At 46.8% G+C, this 18,760-nt stretch overlaps 1 protein-coding gene across 1 annotated transcript; it reads right to left on the bottom strand.

The window, feature by feature from the left end:
* Window positions 1–8: 8 nt before the first annotated feature.
* On the bottom strand, window positions 9–17,695 carry slc4a5a (solute carrier family 4 member 5a). The gene is made up of 25 exons (XM_084695301.1): window positions 17,629–17,695; window positions 16,444–16,665; window positions 14,061–14,190; window positions 13,618–13,778; window positions 12,637–12,795; window positions 12,217–12,324; window positions 11,977–12,032; window positions 10,546–10,703; window positions 10,219–10,306; window positions 9,571–9,725; window positions 9,310–9,438; window positions 9,017–9,191; window positions 8,615–8,748; window positions 7,911–8,182; window positions 7,389–7,423; window positions 6,797–6,988; window positions 6,055–6,168; window positions 5,702–5,863; window positions 5,170–5,348; window positions 4,855–4,927; window positions 4,589–4,657; window positions 3,557–3,730; window positions 2,932–3,102; window positions 2,725–2,783; window positions 9–1,302 (listed from the first exon to the last, which is right to left on the bottom strand). Exons 1-25 carry the CDS (start codon window positions 17,693–17,695, stop codon window positions 1,137–1,139), a joined length of 3,408 nt encoding a protein of 1,135 aa, XP_084551427.1. The 3' UTR covers window positions 9–1,136.
* Window positions 17,696–18,760: the final 1,065 nt, after the last annotated feature.

Below are 18,760 nucleotides of genomic sequence, written 5' to 3' on the forward strand. Positions count from 1 at the left end.
ATCTCAGATACAATACACAAACATCTTTTGTGTGCTAACATATTTTTCTTATGGTAAAGTCAACATTGAACATGAAAAGGATGACCACAATAACAATTCAATCACAGCAATACATTCTGTACATAAATGAAGCAAAACTATAAATAATTTATATCCTCTGTATATATATTTCTCTTTTGTCAAGTAATATTCATTTCCTCTGAACTTGTGGTACCAAATTTTCTAGAGCAGTGCAGAAATATGTCTTGCTGTAATTTAAGACATACATTAGACTGCCTTACCATATCCCTTATGGTGTTATTTTTAAATATAATTACCATCATCATCTTTAGTAGTGACAACAAAAATGTGCATTCTAGTAAACCTTTGGTTGTTTCTTTTTGTCCCAGTGGTTTGAATACAAAAGCATAAGTGTTGTAAATGGCAGAGGGGAAATCAATTATTGGCAGCAGAGGGATATCAAATTCCTCTGCAAATAAAAGGCCATTTTACCGCCACTAACTCTGAGGTCAGAGGAATTCAATACTGGACCTTGCTTGTATAAGTAAACTATGACTTTCCGGTGAGGTTCTCATCCTCACTGGAGATCTTCTGCTGAAGAGGTACTTCTGGAGTTCAAATTCCTCTGAAATCTGCACCAATGAAGATGGTAGATGGGCAACACAGACTCACTGTGTGCCCAGATCTCAAATAAAGACTCGGATGCATAAACAATGCAACATTATTACGAAGGACATATAAATATAAATATTTTCACACAAAATATATTCTTATATATAACAAATATAAATCACTCTGTGTGCCGTTTCAGCGCCCTGGGGTCTTCACTACATTCCCTGGACATTATACATTCAGTATATTCTCCACCCAGGTGGCTCAGGGAAGACTAACCCTCCTATTGAACAGATTGCGCGTAGTGCCTTGATGCGGGGTCTATTCAAATGGCTGACAGAACCGATTTCCAAACGGTTGAAATATGGAACCTCTACTATCCCATGTCCTTGGTTATCTGCTCATCTGTCACATGTCCACAGCTGTCAATCCGTGACGGAGGTCTTAAACGTGTGAGTCGACGCCTTTTGGCCTATGTACAGTGGCGGCGTCCACAGTGTGTCCACATGGAGGCTTAAGTCACCCTAAAGCGTGGTCTCGCCGCTCATTTCCCTGTGTCTATGCTCCGTGTCCGAGTCCTCGTAGTCCGACTCCACCTGGATCTTGACCTGGGGCACGGGGCAGGGCATCCCTCGGCCCATGGGCATGGCTGGGGACGACGGGCAGGAGATCTTCAGATGCAGGGTGATGCTGGGGAGTGGCAAGGTCCAGTTATGACACGCACCCAGCCAAATACACAGAGAGAGGGGATTGGAGTGTGGAGGGAGGACGGGAGGGAAGAGGGGGGACTCCCTCAGCGCGGGAAGTCAGCAAGACGCATTGAGAAGACGGCAGAGTGATTTTAGAGGGCGGGTGGGGGTGAGAAAACGCTGAAGTAAACGTAGCTGTCAGCTTTTCGGGGGGGATCGATGCCCGTTCCCGGGGTGTGGTGACAGTCTAGACGTCTGCTCAGACGAAGGTACACCTTGGGAGGGGAAGGGAGGAGGCAGGCAGCTGATTCGTATGAGGGAACCTCGCTAATGCGGAGGCAGAGCAGTGGAAGACTACGCTCTCTTCGATGGAGTCTGATTCCAGACCAGGCCTCGTTCACGGCAATGCAGACGAGAGACTGTATACAACAACGGCAGCAGACCAAGCCACACGACAGGGGATGAAGAAGGCAATACGCATTGATGTTTAGTGCTACGCGCAGACTCAAGCCAGGAGATCCATATACAGTAGCGAGGGTTCACATGCAAGCAGAGAATGACATCCAAACAAACGGAGAACTAAACATGTATGTATGTGCGTGACACCCTTAGATAGACATGGGGGGGAAAAAGAAACAACCAAAAGGCTACTTGTAGCAGTAGCCTGGGGCAAATACAGTAGGACATAAGCATCTCACACACAGCTGACATCGACTGACTACACATAGTTGATGAACTTTTATTTATCTAATAGAAACACACATCTAAAAACATTGAAGCCGAGCCAGTATTTTCATAATACAGACATGATCAAATTTAATTTCTTCGGAAAAGAAAGTTTGCTCCAGCAGTTTCTAAGAAAGACAGTATCATACTGGAAAACATGAGTAGAGTTCTGGTAGTTGTTGAGTAGATCAGTGACTTTGTAACGTGTGTACATAGAAACATTTCACACATCACATACTGTAGGAATACTAGCAGCAAATGGGGTCCCTTAGCAACTAATATAATACTTCTGCTTTGCTTTAAAGTGCATGGGGAGGACTGGCGAATCTCTCCAAGAGACTTCTGTATTTTTGTGTTTGTGCTGGTATTTACATGACTCTGTGTACATGTAGAAGTTGCATAATGCTTCTGCATGCAACTGCAGAAACGTTTTGTGGAAATATGTGTGCGTGCTTTTGTGTGTACGTACAGTCTGCGAATGTGACACGTGTGTGTGTGTGTGCATGTGAGTGTGACACGCGTGTGTATATGTGTGTGTCTTTGTGTGTGTGTGTGTGTGTGTGTGTACTGTGTACATGGCTGGGTGGAATATCAGGGGTGGTATCTGCCTGGCTGGCAGTGGGCTGCCCACTGGGAGGGGGTGTCTGGGGGCTGGACGAGGTCTCTGTAGGGGATGTGGAGTTTGAGCACACAGTACCTGCGATCCAGGTCAGACTCGGAGCTGGGGGAACAGTTGGAGTAAGGATGGTACTTCTCCTGCACACGCACGCGCACAAACACGCGGCACCCACACACACATTCACACAGACACACACACACACATTACACAAGGCACCAAAAAGAACACAGTTGATTATGAATACAACTGCCAGTGGATGGCAGCAAAACACTGAAGGTTTGTCACCTCGTCGTCGCTGTCGTCCACTCGCGACTTCTTCATGTCTTTGGGCTTCTTCCTGTTATCGTCCTTCTTCTTCTTCTTCTCCTTCCCAGGCAACACGTCGTCCACCCAGGCCAGATCATGCTGAGAGAACATTATGTCCAGCATCTTACGGACCAACAGCAGACCAAGGATCTGAGAGAGAGAGAGAGAGAGAGAGAGAGAGAGAGAGAGAGAGAGAGAGAGAGAGATAGGGGGTGGGAGGGGAGGGGGGAGAGGGAGAGAGAGAAACGGGAAGAGAAGCAGAAAGGGAGATGGGGGGAGTGGGAGGAAGGAGTGAGAGGGGAAAAAAGGGAGAGAGAGTAGAGAGGGAGAAAGAGAGAAACAGACAGAGAAACAGAGAGGAGGAGAGAGAGACACGAAAAGAGAAACAGAAAGGGAGAGAGGGGGGAGAGAAGGAGATAGGGGAGAGAGAGGGAGAAAGAGAAGGACAGAGGGGGAGAGAAACAGAGAAACCGAGGGAGAGACAGAAAGAAAGAAAGAGGGAGTGAGAAAAAGACAAGAGAGACCGAGAAATTGTTTGTTAAGCCAAGGAATCGTAAAATCACGAGACCGGCAAACAACGTTGCTGATGTGAAGGGCCACCAACCATGATAGGGAAGATGATGGCCAGAAAGGTGGACTTGAGAACCCAGAGCACAGCCAGACAGACAATCTGGACCAGGGTGAAGAGGTGAACCTTCCTCAGAGGAACGTGGCGCAGGTAGGGGAAGTCTGGCTGGTGTTTTGAAGGCATCATGCACAGCTTGATCCTATCCCAGAACTGAAAAGGTCAGATCCATCAATCAGCGAGTGAACTGACCAAGAGATCAATCAATCATCAAACCAACCAACCACTCAATCATCTAAACAATCAATAGGCTTTTTACATGTCAAACTGTGGCAGTGCTAAACAAGGCCAGGAAATTGTATTAAACGAACATGAAAAGATATAATCAGCCTGCCTCTATTCTTTAAACATTTATCCCCAGCCCGGTAATGAATGATTACACACTCATTTGCATTTGTAATGGGAGGATCTCCTCTGTGGTCTGACAGGGGTGGCAATCTCTCCACAGTCTGCTGCCTGACATTTACTGTGACTGGTAGAGAGAAGCTCCGGCTCCAAACAGCCTCCAGACGGATTCTCAAACTGTGTGTGAATGCTACTTGAATACATAAGTCTCATTCCTCAAACTCTCTCTTGTTTCGGAGGAATTTGAACATCCGATTTAGAGGCTTGGTGTCTGGACTGGATAAATCCCACCCAAACTGCCTTTTCTAAAAAGCTGAATGGCTGCATTCAGTGAATGACTTGTAGGATCGCATGAGGAACACAGGTGCCACTTTCAGACGGACTGACTTTGTTTTACGTTTACATTTAGTCATTTAGCAGACGCTCTTATCCAGAGAGACTTACATTTAGTCATTTCATTTTAGTCATTTAGCAGACGCTCTTATCCAGAGAGACTTACAGTGTGTACAGGGACATTCCCCCGAGGCAAGTAGGGCGAAGTGCCTTGCCCAGGGACACAACATCATTTGGAATGGCCGGGAATCGAACCAACAACCTTCTGATTAATAGCCCGACTCCCTAACTGCTCAGTCATCTGACCCCAACTTGTTTTGGTCCATGACCTACCTGGATGCCACTGAGAGAAGCCACGCCCATGTAAAGGAAGACACCGTAGAGCACTGGCATCGGTATGTACTGTGGACACAGAAAGAACTCACAGCTCGCTCCCATAGAACTGTACACAGCCAACTCCAAAGGGTTCATTTAACACCAGGAGCGTTCATTTGACTTGTTCAGTGTCTCAATAGGTTCACTCTCACAAGATGGACCACGGAGCCCTTTATTGCTAAATGAACACCTGAAGTTGTCTGCTGCTGAGAAGCAGAGCTCACCTGCAGAATGGGAGCCAGGAAGATGGAGACTCCAGTGAGGATGAAGACCAGTATTCCTGTCAGCCTTTGTTCTCTGTGGAACCAGAGAATCAGTCAGATGACTGCATGATCTTATGTCACATACAATATAGCTCATAACACCACGAGTCAGGTTGAAAAAATAATGATATGTTCACCAAGCAGAGGCTTTCATCCAAAGCGACGTACTGGAGGGATCTTACCCGGGATGTTAACCACAGAGTTGCAGATAAACACTCTATGCACTGAGCTCTACCTATCCCCCCAACTTCTACCTGAACTTCATCCAGGCCTTACCGAACTCCCAGGAACTGGGGCTGCTCCCCCGGGGCGCTGGACTCGCTCTCCATCTTCAGAGAGTCGATGTGGGCGATGGAGATGACGGTGGCGGCCACGTACCAGGGGAGACCCATGAAGGAGCAGGCGGCCATCAGGATCCCCACCCAGAACAGGTCCAGGTGGTACCCACAGCCCTTCTGTTCGCCGGGAAGGAACACAACACAAGCTGAACCCCCATAGTTGGTTGGGATGGCGTCTGAACTCGACACATTTCAAATACGATAGAAACTTCGAGCCTGATTGCCTGGCCTGGTTTCGTTGTGTTTCCATCACATTTACGTTTAGTCATTTAGCCGACGCTCTTATCCAGAGAGACTGACAGTAAGTACAGGGACATTCTCCCTGAGGCAAGTAGGGTGAAGTGCCTTGCCAAGGACACAACGTCATTTGGCACAGCCGGGAATCGAAACAACAACCTTCTGATTCATAGTCCGACTCCCCAACCGCTCAGCCATCTGACCCCCATCATTGACCCCCATAAACGATATACCTTCAGTTTGTTCTCCTTGCGGTTGACGATGACGGCGCTGATCTGCTGGTCCATGAAGATGAGGATGGTGACGAGCAGAGCAGGGACGGCGCTGGCCACATACACCCACCAGGGGTTCTTCCCGAACGGCAGAACGATCCAACCGCGGTCTGGACGAGTGGGCTGAGGGAGACCAAACCGTGTTGGTTTACATCATTTACAGCAGGGCTCTCCAACCCTGCTCCTGGAGAGCTACATTGCTATGGCTTTACACTATCTAGGGACAGGGTTGGACCCCTGGGCATGGGATGCACATAGCTTTGAATGAACAGTGATCTCCCTACATACCAGAGAAACAGAGCCAACTGTCTTACCTTAAACTCAGTGGGTACGATAAGCTTGGGAGTCTTGAGTCCTATCAACATGTCCAGACCCACAAAGGTCATAATGGACATGAAGATGGAGAAGTCACTAATGAGCTTCCTCAGCTGGGAACAGGAGGTGCCAAGAAGAACAAGACAAAACAATTCATTTTTAGAAACACATATGTTTTGTCACGAAAACCTTAGAAAGTAAAAGAAGACCTATTTTGATACACACATGTTGAATGCATTGAAAATCTAAACTGTGCTTTGATAGGTTTCCGGTTTACAAGAATAATCCGCTCTTTTTGCAAAGGCGTCTTTCTGTCTGTGTCTATTTCTCCTCATGAAAACCAGATGCAGGTGGAGGGTATTGGCAGGGGAGACTCCAGCAACATGACCATTGTGGTTTCCAGATGGCATGAAGGACTCCCGTCCAAACTTAGGAGCAGTGAGGCAACAAAGCTGACGACTGTCAGACTGAAAGCTTAGGACAGAAACACCAACACCAGTTGAGGAAAAATGTCCATACACAAGTTTAAATTAAACATACATTCCTCCCCTCACTTTTGTTGGTGAATATAGTTATCTGAGATATGCGACATGCAACACATGATTCAAGTGCAGACTGTAAACATTCAATGGAGGTTTCCTCGAGACGTTTTCCTTTGCTCAGAAAGCTATCTGTTGGAAGAACCAAACCGCAACACTGCTGCCTACATTTCCCATAAACCCCTCAGTCCGCCGGCCTCACCTTGGTGGGGAAGTAACGGCTGAACTTGAACTTCTTAAGGGAGACGGTCATGGAGTAGGTACCGAAGAAAAGGATGAAGGACATGAGGGCCAGGTCTGGGACGTACTTGCAGGTCTTCCCCACTAGAGAACCTCCATACTTCACACACTCCTTCTTACTCAGCTGGCTCCAGTCCAGAGCTGTTACATTCAACTGGGAGGAGATATTGGGAAGGGATGGAGGAAGGTAGGGGAGGAGGAGGAGGGAAGCAGGGAGGCAGAGTTTTAGAGGTAGAAAAGGTCAATGTGGGAGAACATGGTTGGCACGGTGTAGGGTTGTGGGATGAAAGGGAGAGAAGGTAAAAGCAAATAGAAAAGAAACGAGACACAACAGGAAACCAACCAGCTGTAAACACACTGTTGTCTGTTCTTTGACGTGGCAAAGGGACGTTTTATCGTGGAGCTTTGAATTCAAAAACGAATGTTGTTTATTCAAGGGAACGGTACAGTTCCTTCGAAGTTCAATGTCGTCAGACTGCATGTTTTAATCAAAGGCTACAAAAAAAGAAACATTAATTAAATGGAATGGAAAATAGACTACGAACTCTTCTTACCCCAAATAGAGCAGAACTATTATCTGGCACTGGAACTAAATCATTGAAGTTCAGAGACGCCACTGTTCAGGAGAGGAGAACAACACAGGAAGGTAATAGATAAGAAATTGAAGACAGAGGAGGAAAACAAGTTGAGGGTAGAGACAGGGACAAGAGACATAATTGGTGTCATGAGAATCCAGCATTGCCGACTGAGAGAAAAATGAGGCTCATGCATATAACGTAAGTTTTACTCACTCAGATTAGACAGCCGCCAAATAGTGTGGACGTAGCAAACAGACAAACACGGAAAAACAAATGAGTTACAGTACTCAATGTTTCCAAAAGTTTTACTTGTCAATGTTGTTAGCAATTGAATTAAGTTAAGCAATTGTTGAAATGATAAAAAGAAAAATGTACAATAACGTGACTAGATATCTCTTGTCAAGTCAACCATTGGATATTTAATCTCTTCAATGGCTCCCTCCGTAAACCCATCCTCTTCTAAAGTCAGTGCGCTTTGTGAGGTTAGGATGGACTCACTGGGGTCTGGGGCCAGACACTCGCACTTGTAAGCGGTGACGTAGTCGGGTTTGAAGTCGGTGTTGATGGGGTAGTACTTGAAGGAGCCCACCATCTTCTTGATGGCGTCGGAGATGAAGATGAAGGAGATGAGGCTGGAGAAGCCCTCCTCGGTGAAGCGGGTGATGTACTTGATGATGTAGCTGGCGTCTGTGGCCACCAGCAGGAAACACTGGAAGCAGGAGTGGATCCCGATCCACAGCCTCAGCTCCATGTAGTCTATATTGTTACTCCTGCGGGGGAGACCAGGGGAGATAGGGGAGGCAGGGGGGAGGCAGGGGGGACACAGAGGACACACAGAGAGGGGGCAGGGAGGTAGGAGGAGACAGAGAGAGGGGGGAGGCAGGAAGGAGGCAGGAAGAGGGAGGAGGGATGCAGGGGAAGGTAGGTAGAGGCAGGGAGAGAAGGTGGGGGACGCAGGGAAAGGGAGGGGATACAGGAAGGAGGCAGGGAGACAGGGAGGAGGCAAGGGGACGCAGGGAGAGGGAAGGACAGATGGGGAGAAGTAGAAGCAGGGGACACAGGGGAGAGGGGGAGGCGCGGAGGAGAGAGGAGGGAGACAGCGGGAGAAAAGGGTGAGAATCATACTCCTTCATTGTACAATACAGACATGAGTAGTCGTGTGCGACTGTTTGGGCGGCTCGACAACGCGTTGTTGAACTCACTTGCTGAATTCGAAGAGGAGTTTCTCAAAGATGAGGATGGGGCCTGTGGAGCTGAGTATGATGAGAGGTTGGCCCCCAAACAGACAGAATACTGTCCCTGCCAGAGCTGTCCCCAGGAAACTCTCCATCACACCCTGAGAGGAAAAAGAGTGAATGTGTGTCTGTGCGTGCATGAGTGTGTGTGTGTGTGTGTGTGTGTGTGTGTGTGTGTGTGTGTGTGTGTGTGTGGTGGTGTTGGTGGGGGGGGGGGGGGCGGTGACTCTGACAAGTCTCTCGCCATGCCATATCTTAAATTAGAAAGCACTGCGTGAATCATCATCTTGGACTGTAGCACTTATCTTAAAAGGACTGTGCTCGAGCTGGCCTTGATAAATCTGTTAGCGTTGCCGCGATGTGGGCTACCTGGTAGTTGTCAGTGGCGTCTCCAAGCAGCCCACCGAAAGTGATGGCGTTAGTGATGCATCCCAGATAGATGAAGAGCACCGCTGAGATGGACTGGATGTGGAAGCCATCGCAGAAATCACTGAGCACCCAAGGCAGCTTTCTCTTAATGTCCAGGTACAGACCCCCACAGAATCTGTGACACACACACACATCTTTACATTTCGGAATACTCAGCAGCCTGCCAGATTGCGTTTTGGGGTCATCTACCCAGTTCGCCAAGCCCTAGTCATGCAGGCCTCTGGTCAGCCTACCTCCCTGTGAAGGCCAGCTCCTCTCCTAACTCGTGTGGAGCAGGCATCTCCTCATCTTCACTGAGGCCTCCAGCCCCTCCGGCAGTACCGTTCATCTGGCCCAGCTCGTTCACGGAGAACACCGACTTCCTGCACGCGACACAGGGGAAGAGGGAAGCTCATGGGGTCAAACGTTGAGAACCGTGGTTCGGGGCTGTCTGTGAGAAGACTGGAGGGACGGGGGTTGCATCTTGTGGTTTCCGCCATCGGAAGTGTTCTGACCTTTTGTCGGCTGAGGGTACTTTTTTCGGAGGCTCAATACGGATTTTGGGATCCCACTCTCCGGGAGGCAGGACGATGACCTCATCCAGGAACTCATCGATACCTGCAATGAGGTCCTCTCTGTCTCTGGCCTTATACGCTACATCACTGAAGAGCTGGAGAGAGCGAGAGCGAGGGCGAGAGAGAGAGAGAGAGACAGAGAGAGAGAGAGAGAGAGAGAGGTAGAGAGGTAGAGAGAGAGAGGAAATAGGAAAATAAATCAGCTTAGTAACCTTTCCTAACGTCTGTTTGATTAGTATGTGCCTCATTGTGCCACATAACTGCTAGGTCTCATCTCTTATGCAGGGCCCCATATTCTAATTAGGTCAAAATCCATGGAGCCTTGTTGACTTCATGACCCCCAGTTGAACAAAACAAAGTGTCAATCAATGAATGCGGGTCAAGCAGATTTGAAAGAAGAAACATCAAGGTGATCCTAATTGCCCTTTACTAGGACATGATCCAATCTTTGAGCGTTCCTGTTTAAACCTATAAAGGCTATGACTGGCTGCAGGCCAACCAGGAAGCACATGTCGTGACAATGATTGTTATTTTCCCAGTCAAGATGTGGCTCCCAGCAACACTGGAGACACAAGGCCAGACACTTACGTCATCCACCATCAGGGTCGCTATGGCCCGGCCAATCTCGTTATAGGACTTGGCTTTCCCTTGGGGACCCAGGAGGATAAACAGGAATCTGTGTAGTCAGAAAGAGAATCAGCTAAACAATGAGAACAGGAGATAGGGTTATCTGGACTAGAATGGGTACAGGAAATAGAAGGGGCACAGAATATAGACGTTATTTGGATTGAACATTGGTACAGGATATAGAGTTATCTGTACTAGAACTGGTACAGGAACTTGAGTGATCTGGACTGGAATGAAAGCAGGAACACAAAGGCAGGAGATTGGAGAGGGGTGTCCGGCAGTCATCACCTGGTGGGGACAGGGACCTCAGTTAGTCCCCCCAGAGTCGTAGCTTGGGCCAGGCGAATGAAGGCCACAAAGGGTTTATCGAGAAAGTCCACCTCCCCCACCAGCACGTTGGATGCCTCTGCATCTCTAGGGATCTTTTTCATGAACTTATTCTTCAGCTGAAGGACAGAGGAGAGGGAGAGAGACACATGAAACATGATACACATCCAGGATGGATCTCATACTGAGAAAACGAACGGTGGAAGAAGTCCTTGTTTTGAAAATCCCCACAATTTGAAATCTTAATCTTAATCTAATAGTTAATCTGTTTCTGTGTTATTGTTTCCTATCAATCCCCTCTGGGTTTTATGTTTATTGCTGTGTCTTACAAGCAAGCAGCATTACCCTTCACCTCCCTCGCACTCTCGGTGATTCCTGAACAACAACACGCCTTTAATCATTCCAATCAGGACTGTTTTAGTTTAGCACAAAATATAAATAACTAATCTTTGTGTATACATCTCGCTAATCTGAGCTCGTCGAAGCTGATGGAATGCAAATATGACTGCAATGTTCTCACCCAACAGCAGTGAGCCTAATCCTGCCACCAGGACAGTGTCGATGACTCCATGTGAGATGGAGGCACATGGACAGGACGATGAGATGCACGTTTTCCCGATGCTAGGTCAATACTGACCCAGACTGAGGCTGGCTCGTGCCCTGTCAGTCAGCTGGGAGTTGGGCCACCAGTGTGGTCTAAGCATGCATAAAGATACAGCTCAGAGCATGGCATGCCAGTGACTCAGCTTATCAACCAGGGTGAAGCTGACTGGGACCTGCACCCACATCTAGAAGTATTTATCATGCATACGCTAACATCTTCGAGTTAGGGTTAGACCGGTATGCGTTACTCAAAGCTGAGCGGATTTTGTTTTGTTGGTCTAACCTGTCATTGGGGTCTCAGAGTAATCTTTGAAATAAAGCAGATTCCCAACACACCCTGGAGATCTCTCTGGGCTTCTAGTCTGACATCAGAAGATGGAATTACTATGTAGCTGCATGCTCCCTCGCCTTTCTACTATCACCTGCCGAGAAACTCAATACACGATTAATGAGACAACCATGCCTGGCTTTGACAGTTGGAATGAGAATCAGCTGAAAACAACACTAAGAAGTGCATAACAGGGATCTGTACAACATGAAAGACACACCTTTTTGCCATTGCAAAAGATAGGGATATGAATTCTTGCATTACAAACACTCAAATCAATTCAATCAAACAAGCTTTCCAGAAGTCCACTTATTGTTCATGCACCGAAAATGTGTCTACTTCAATGTATTTTCATGTCGACAATGGTCTTATTTGACTGCACAAAATGTAAACCCTTTCTGTGCATGAGCAACATGATTGAATTGAGCCTGCCGATTTGCAATGTCACGTAATTTGGTCACCTGGTCTGTGCTGGGAGTGTCTGCAATGTCATTCATACTCCTACTTTGGGCATGACCTAAAACGCAACACATCAGCATAATTATATGATGGAGAATCAGAGATGGATTCCCAAGTTAGACAGAAATCAATTGAATACTTCCATTCTGGTAAATAAATCGTGTTATCATGATTCTTTTCAGTGAAGTTGGAGATGACGTTCTGGAACCCTTCTGGACACAGACAGAGAGAGGGGCACTCACGCAGGCGACCATAGCTGCCGGACTGCTGCTTCACACGCAGGTCCTCTACGGAGCGGTTGTAGCTGGCCCCAGCACCTGGGCCCCCTCTAGGCAGGGGGCCCCGCGCTGCTGGGGGAGGGGAGGAACAAAGTGGTGGTGGTGGGGGTGGATGGATGGATGGAGGGGAAGTGAAGGGAAAATATCAACAGACTTACAGAGCACCGTGTGTCCAAAACTACAATTTGCAGGATGTTTTGGTATGAGATGTGCCAAGTTCTCGGACAAGGGTTAGAGTCGAGGAGAGGAGGAGGTTACAGTTGAGGAGAGGACTGCGTTAGGACTGAGGAATTGCCTAATGGGTTAAAGTTGAGGATAGCTGACGATATGAGAGGGTTAGGGTGAGAGGTGATGATCGTGTTTGGCCGGGCGCTGGACACTCACGTGGGGCAGGTCCGGAGCTGGACTTGCCCAGGTCGGCCAGGGAGCGGTGGATTGGCTTCTTGGTCTGGTGTCTGTGCTTCCTGAGCAACACAAAGCTGATCTTCTCCCTCAGGTCCGGAGAAAGCATGCCCTCCTCGATTTGACGCTCGATGATGTCATCTTCACCGAGAAGCACAAGACAGGGTCTCACAGTTACTGGAAGCAGCAGCATATCCTCTCCCACACCAAACACTAACCAGGCTACACACACACACATCACCATCCACACCAAACACTAACCAGGCTACACACACACACATCACCATCCACACCAAACACTAACCAGGCTACACACACACACATCACCATCCACACCAAACACTAACCAGGCTACACACACACACATCACCATCCACACCAAACACTAACCAGGCTACACACACACACATCACCATCCACACCAAACACTAACCAGGCTACACACACACACATCACCATCCACACCAAACACTAACCAGGCTACACACACACACATCACCATCCACACCAAACACTAACCAGGCTACACACACACACATCACCATCCACACCAAACACTAACCAGGCACTGTCCACTGCATACAAGACACCTCAAACATGACTGGACTGGACTAAATAACTGTATAATTTATCTTTCATTTGTGTAATTACTTAAAGGGAGCGGAGTCAGGTGGCTGAGCGGTTAGGGAATCGGGCTAGTAATCAGAATGTTGCCGGTTCGATTCCCGGCCATATCAAATTATGTTGTCCTTGGGCAAAAAAATGACTAAATGAAATAATGACCTATGAATTGCCTGACATGATGTTTGTGAATGTGGGCTAGGGCGTGGGTTACAAAGTGGGCTAGACAGAGGGCTAGACAATGGGTTACACAGAGGGCTAGGGCGAGACAGGGGACTAGACAGAGGGCTAAACAAAGGTCTAGGGTTAGACAGTGGCCTAGACAGTGTTGGGGAGTCTCACCGACTATCTGTGGCAGAGAATAGCCTTCGAGGTCGAGCAGTACGGTGCCAGTCTGCAGGCAGGTCCTCAGCTCAAACAGACTGTGAAGGGACAGGGTGGAGACGTGGGGCTTGCTCCACCTCTCCCCTCCCTCCTCCACCTTCTCCTCAAACTTCACCCACCTGGAGGGAGAACCAGAGAGACAGTTGAAATGGGTAGTTTAGGGTTGTAAAGCGGAAGTTTGGGATTAAGAGACAATAAAGGGGTCATTTGCATACCCTAGACTCGTAAAGGTGGGTTTGGCTGTGTGTTTCTGCATGGTGTTGCATAACACTGGAAGCATGGGGTTACAATATTTGACAGGACGTGATGTCATGCCTAACATGATCTATCCTGACCACAGACAAACCGGGGTCAGACGTGAGCCTATGGGAGGATTGTTTCTGTCTGTCTTGGCCAATCACCTAGCGGACTCCTTCCACTCCAGCTCATCTCCTTCTTGCTGCAGTGTGTCCATCTCGGTGAAGAGGGTGGGGGTGGGCATGTCATCCTCCTCCCCAAGGATGTAGCGCAACCGTTCCGCTGCAGGGGACACTGACATGCACACACACACAAGAACACACACACACAGGCACACACACAGGCACACACAGGTACACACACACGGGCACATACAGGTACACACACACGGGCACATACACACAGGTACACACCGGCACACAAATGACACACACGCACTTACACGTTTTCATTTCCTTCCAAATCAAATTCTCCCCCCGTGTTCATCTAACTAGCCTATTGCATGGATGCAACTGTAATTCCACGCTGCACTGGGAAAGGGCACGAGGGATCAATGATATTGAATCCCTGTATTGACTTTAACCAGAGAGAGAATTCCTATTTCACTGGTTGTTGACATAATATGCATCAAAATCTAAGATAAATATTTGTGAATGAGCCTGAGATAGGAAGTTCTCTGCCTAGTTTTCAGCCGGATGATATTTATTGATTCTAATCAACTCTTTAATGGGTTCACATCGCGAAACCTCTTCATCAAAGGTATTTGAGGCCACATGCAGCACTAATGATCAGTGTACAGTGGAGAAATTATTTCCACCCACTGCTACACAACTCATATAACACGGTCAATAGACACCAAGAACAGGCAGGAAACAGCTCTGGCAAATGACACAATAATGATCAATGTGATCCCTGATCTCTATTCAACATCTGACTCAGACCCTGAAATAAGACTCCCGCTGATGAGAACGCTGAACACGCGACAAAATTAACGCAAATTTATTTTTGACCCTGCGAATCACCTGTCGTAACATGATTTCGACTGCCGACGCCAGCTGAATGTAGCCTGGTCCTAACCAGACCCTCGTACATTTCATTTGTACAGAGGGTCTGGGATCGCCCCATTGACAAGCTTTAACTTCCTTGAAGGCGGGTCCTCTGTTGAAGTTTAAAACTATTGGGTCTGCCCAGAGCCTCTCTGATTTGCCATAACCAATCGCAAGCGTTCGTCTCAGCCAACTCGTTCACCACTACTGTAACGAAGCTAGCTGCCATAGCTGGAAAATCAAACTTTTCCCGAACCCCGTGGGGAGGAGGGCCACAACATCATGGCCACCTACAAAACTCAGCAAGGAATGTTCTTGCTCCGGCTTTAACTTATGGATATTCGGCAGCATTGCCACAACCACAGAATAACTTCGCTCGCATCTTTCTCCGCCACCATTACTGAAATACTCAAACTAGTGCACGACATTAACGTCATCGTTCTCAGCCACTCCCTCTGTTCGCTGATTGGACCTACAAAAAAATTGTTTCTGAAAACCGACTTCAAAGTCAAACTCCCAGACCTAGTACAGAAACAAAATCCAAATTGAGCGGAAGTACATAGGAGGGCAGAGCCAGGCTAAGCTGAATGATGGAAAAAGGGATTTTAGATGGGAAGCTCCATTTCAAAAAGTTCCGAGGCGGCTCGGTTGACAAAACTAAGGCTGTATGTGCTGATTGTCAGGCTGAGTTTAGTTATCACCGGAGTACTTCCAGCCTAAATTATCACATGCAAGCAAAGAACACAGCTAGCAGCAGCGTTAGCAGCGTTATCTGTAGCAGCAGCAGCGTTCGCTCCGGTAATATATGGCAAAAGAAGCGAACAGCTGACTGGGTTCAACAAGATAGAAGCTGTATTGTTCTATATTAAGGTCAATCTGTGGTTGCTTAAGTGTATGAAGTATGCTTGTGTGAGATTTGAATAATATGGAGCAGGATATCGTAATAGGCTATGAGACAACATGTCTTAAATGTATTTTATATTCCAGAATAAGTCTAATTTTGTGGATGTTTATTATACAGCAGTATAACAAATTGAATAAAACTCCCTCACAATTTAAGTTGTGTTCCATCTGAACTTGTTATATGGACATTATCATCCAGTTAGGCCAATCTGAAGTTAAGTACACCCTTTTAAAGTTATTTCCACAAAAAATAATTTATTGGGGTAAAATTTTAACAGATTAAATAAATTGAATAATTATCATGAAATAATGCGATTAATCGCGATTAAATATTGTAATCGCTTGACAGCCCTACTAAAAACCTCCGTCGTGTGACTTTGTTTGGTGCTAATAACCTTTCACATCTCTGTTCTGAGATGTGTCGTTTCAGTGTCTTTTTATTGTATCTACAACATAAGATGGAGTCCAATTCAGCGTGTGCGTGTAAGTGTGTGTGTGTATCCATGCACTTGTGGTTGCTTGGCGTGTGAGGTGTGTTGTGTGGCGTTTTTCTGTCCGCATTTGTAGTGTGTGCATCACTTTGTCTCGGGCGTCTCACTTGTCCTGTTAATGTCGTGGTGGACGTTGATGTCATGGGGGTCCACCAGCCCCTCCTCCATGTCCACCTCTCTGTATCGGTCGTCATCGGGCTCGTGGTGTCTGTGCTGCTCGTAGCGTCGATCCAGGTCTCCAGCTTCGCGGCTCGACGTGGAGCGTCTTCGTCTGCGCTTGCGTCTGTAGCCGCGCGGCACCGGCACGCCGATGTAAATGGACTGATGGTCTGTGGGCGACAAAAAGCGGGTTTCTACTTGGAGAGTTTATTTATAATAGTCTTGAACACTTTTTTCTGCGACAAACCAAGCTTGTCAAGAAAGTTTAATTTGATTGATGGACTTTCACATGATATCAGAATCTTATCACGTCATTCATTTAACGAGTCATTCACCAGGAAATGCATTCATATGAAATCACTGTCATAAATTACGACTGAATAACTGTTGAAAGATGTCTGTTGTAGATGAATATCTCAGTCTCAATGAATAATGTCATGAATGACTGAAAAAACGAATCATAATAAATATTATAAAGTATCGTGCATTTATGTGAGCATAATTAGCATATTCAAGAGATGAACGTCATATGGTGTCATATTTCTTCTTGGTTCATATGTCTTATTGGTGGGTAATTATAGGGTGAACCCAGGATAATAGCTATATCCAGCTAAACAAAAAATTAGCTCACTGTTACATGTATGTTAATATTCATACAGTACACACTGCTAGGTCTTGAATAATTTAATTGACACAACATTTTTTGTGGAAGAGTGATCAACATATTTAACTAAATGAGCCGGAGAGCGAGCCAATTACAGATATATGAGACCTGGATCCAACATTAATTACGAAAACTCGGAGATCAATGCTGGCACGCAGCCCTGACAAAAGGGTTTTCTCATGAAATACAGTCCTCATTAAACTTTACAGAACCAGCACACACATACACCCCTCCTACTCTACACACACAAACACACGTAAACACACACACACATGCACAAAAAGCAGTCCTTGTTACATTAGCAAATCGAGATCACAATGAATATCATATATTCTTTGCCACCATCCCATATTGACATAAATAATCAATTCAACAAAGACGAATACAATACCACATTGCAGCAACAAAGGTCATGAAAATCTGCATTGACTACATTTGGTTTGAGCATACAGTATAACATAGGACTCACCCTCCTCCTCCTCGTATCGAAGGTGAGAGACCCCCACCCCTCGGTCTCCCATCCGGTCATGATCCATCCTCACAGCAGGAAACAAGGACAGAGTTGATGATCTTGTACTTGCATAGGCCTAAATTGACATGTGTTAGGGTAAAATCATTTGGGTGTGCAATTGACTAATTGCAAACAAATTGTGTGTTTTTGTGTGGCAGAGTGTGTGTTATGGTATGTTATTGTGTGTGTGAGTTGGTGTGTGTGGGTGTATGTGTCGGTAGTTAGTGGGGTCATTGAGACAGAACTGGGCTCTTTACTGAGAGCAGGTCCTGTTCAGTGACCTGCATGTGTGACTGAGGCCATGACAGATCAATGAGGAAATAATTAAAAGTGAGGACAACTCAATGGAAACAAGCATGATTAGAATAGACGAGAGGGAATCTCTGTGATCGTGATGCTCACAATTCCCACCAAAAGACAAGCATTCATGGTGACCAGTATGGTAATAATGCTGACAAGCATGGTGACCAGTATGGTGATAATGCTGACAAGTATGGTGACCAGTATGGTGATAATGCTGACAAGCATGGTGACCAGTATGGTGATAATGCTGACAAGTATGGTGACCAGTATGGTGACCAGTATGGTGATAATGCTGACAAGCATGGTGACCAGTATGGTGATAATGCTGACAAGCATGGTGACCAGTATGGTAATAATGCTGACAAGCATGGTGACCAGTATGGTGATAATGCTGACAAGCATGGTGACAAGTATGGTGACCAGTATGGTGATAATGCTGACAAGCATGGTGACCAGTATGGTGATAATGCTGACAAGCATGGTGACCAGTATGGTGATAATGCTGACAAGTATGGTGACCAGTATGGTGACCAGTATGGTGATAATGCTGACAAGCATGGTGACCAGTATGGTGATAATGCTGACAAGCATGGTGACCAGTATGGTGATAATGCTGACAAGCATGGTGACCAGTATGTTGACCAGTATGGTGACCAGTATGGTGACCAGTATAGTGACCATGCTGACAAGCATGGTGACCAGTATGGTGACCAGTATGGTGTTGTCCCCCACTGGGAGATAACAGATGCCAGCGCAAACCGGGAGCCTCACACAAATGTCATCTGTC

The sequence above is a fragment of the Hypomesus nipponensis genome, chromosome 28 (genome assembly GCF_054491055.1).
Source record: "Hypomesus nipponensis isolate SF chromosome 28, ASM5449105v1, whole genome shotgun sequence".
Classification (NCBI taxonomy): domain Eukaryota; kingdom Metazoa; phylum Chordata; class Actinopteri; order Osmeriformes; family Osmeridae; genus Hypomesus; species Hypomesus nipponensis.

What these genes read in the sequence shown, in the direction of transcription:
- slc4a5a (XM_084695301.1), bottom strand. Translation starts at nt 17,695, where the DNA reads ATGGATCATGACCGGATGGGAGACCGAGGGGTGGGGGTCTCTCACCTT. An exon ending in GTACCCTCAGCCGACAAAAG is followed by an intron (nt 9,439 to 9,570) that starts GTCAGAACACTT and finishes TGTCGCGTGCAG; the next exon opens with GAAGTCGGTGTTCTCCGTGA. An exon ending in ACGCCACTGACAACTACCAG is followed by an intron (nt 8,749 to 9,016) that starts GTAGCCCACATC and finishes TTTTCCTCTCAG; the next exon opens with GGTGTGATGGAGAGTTTCCT.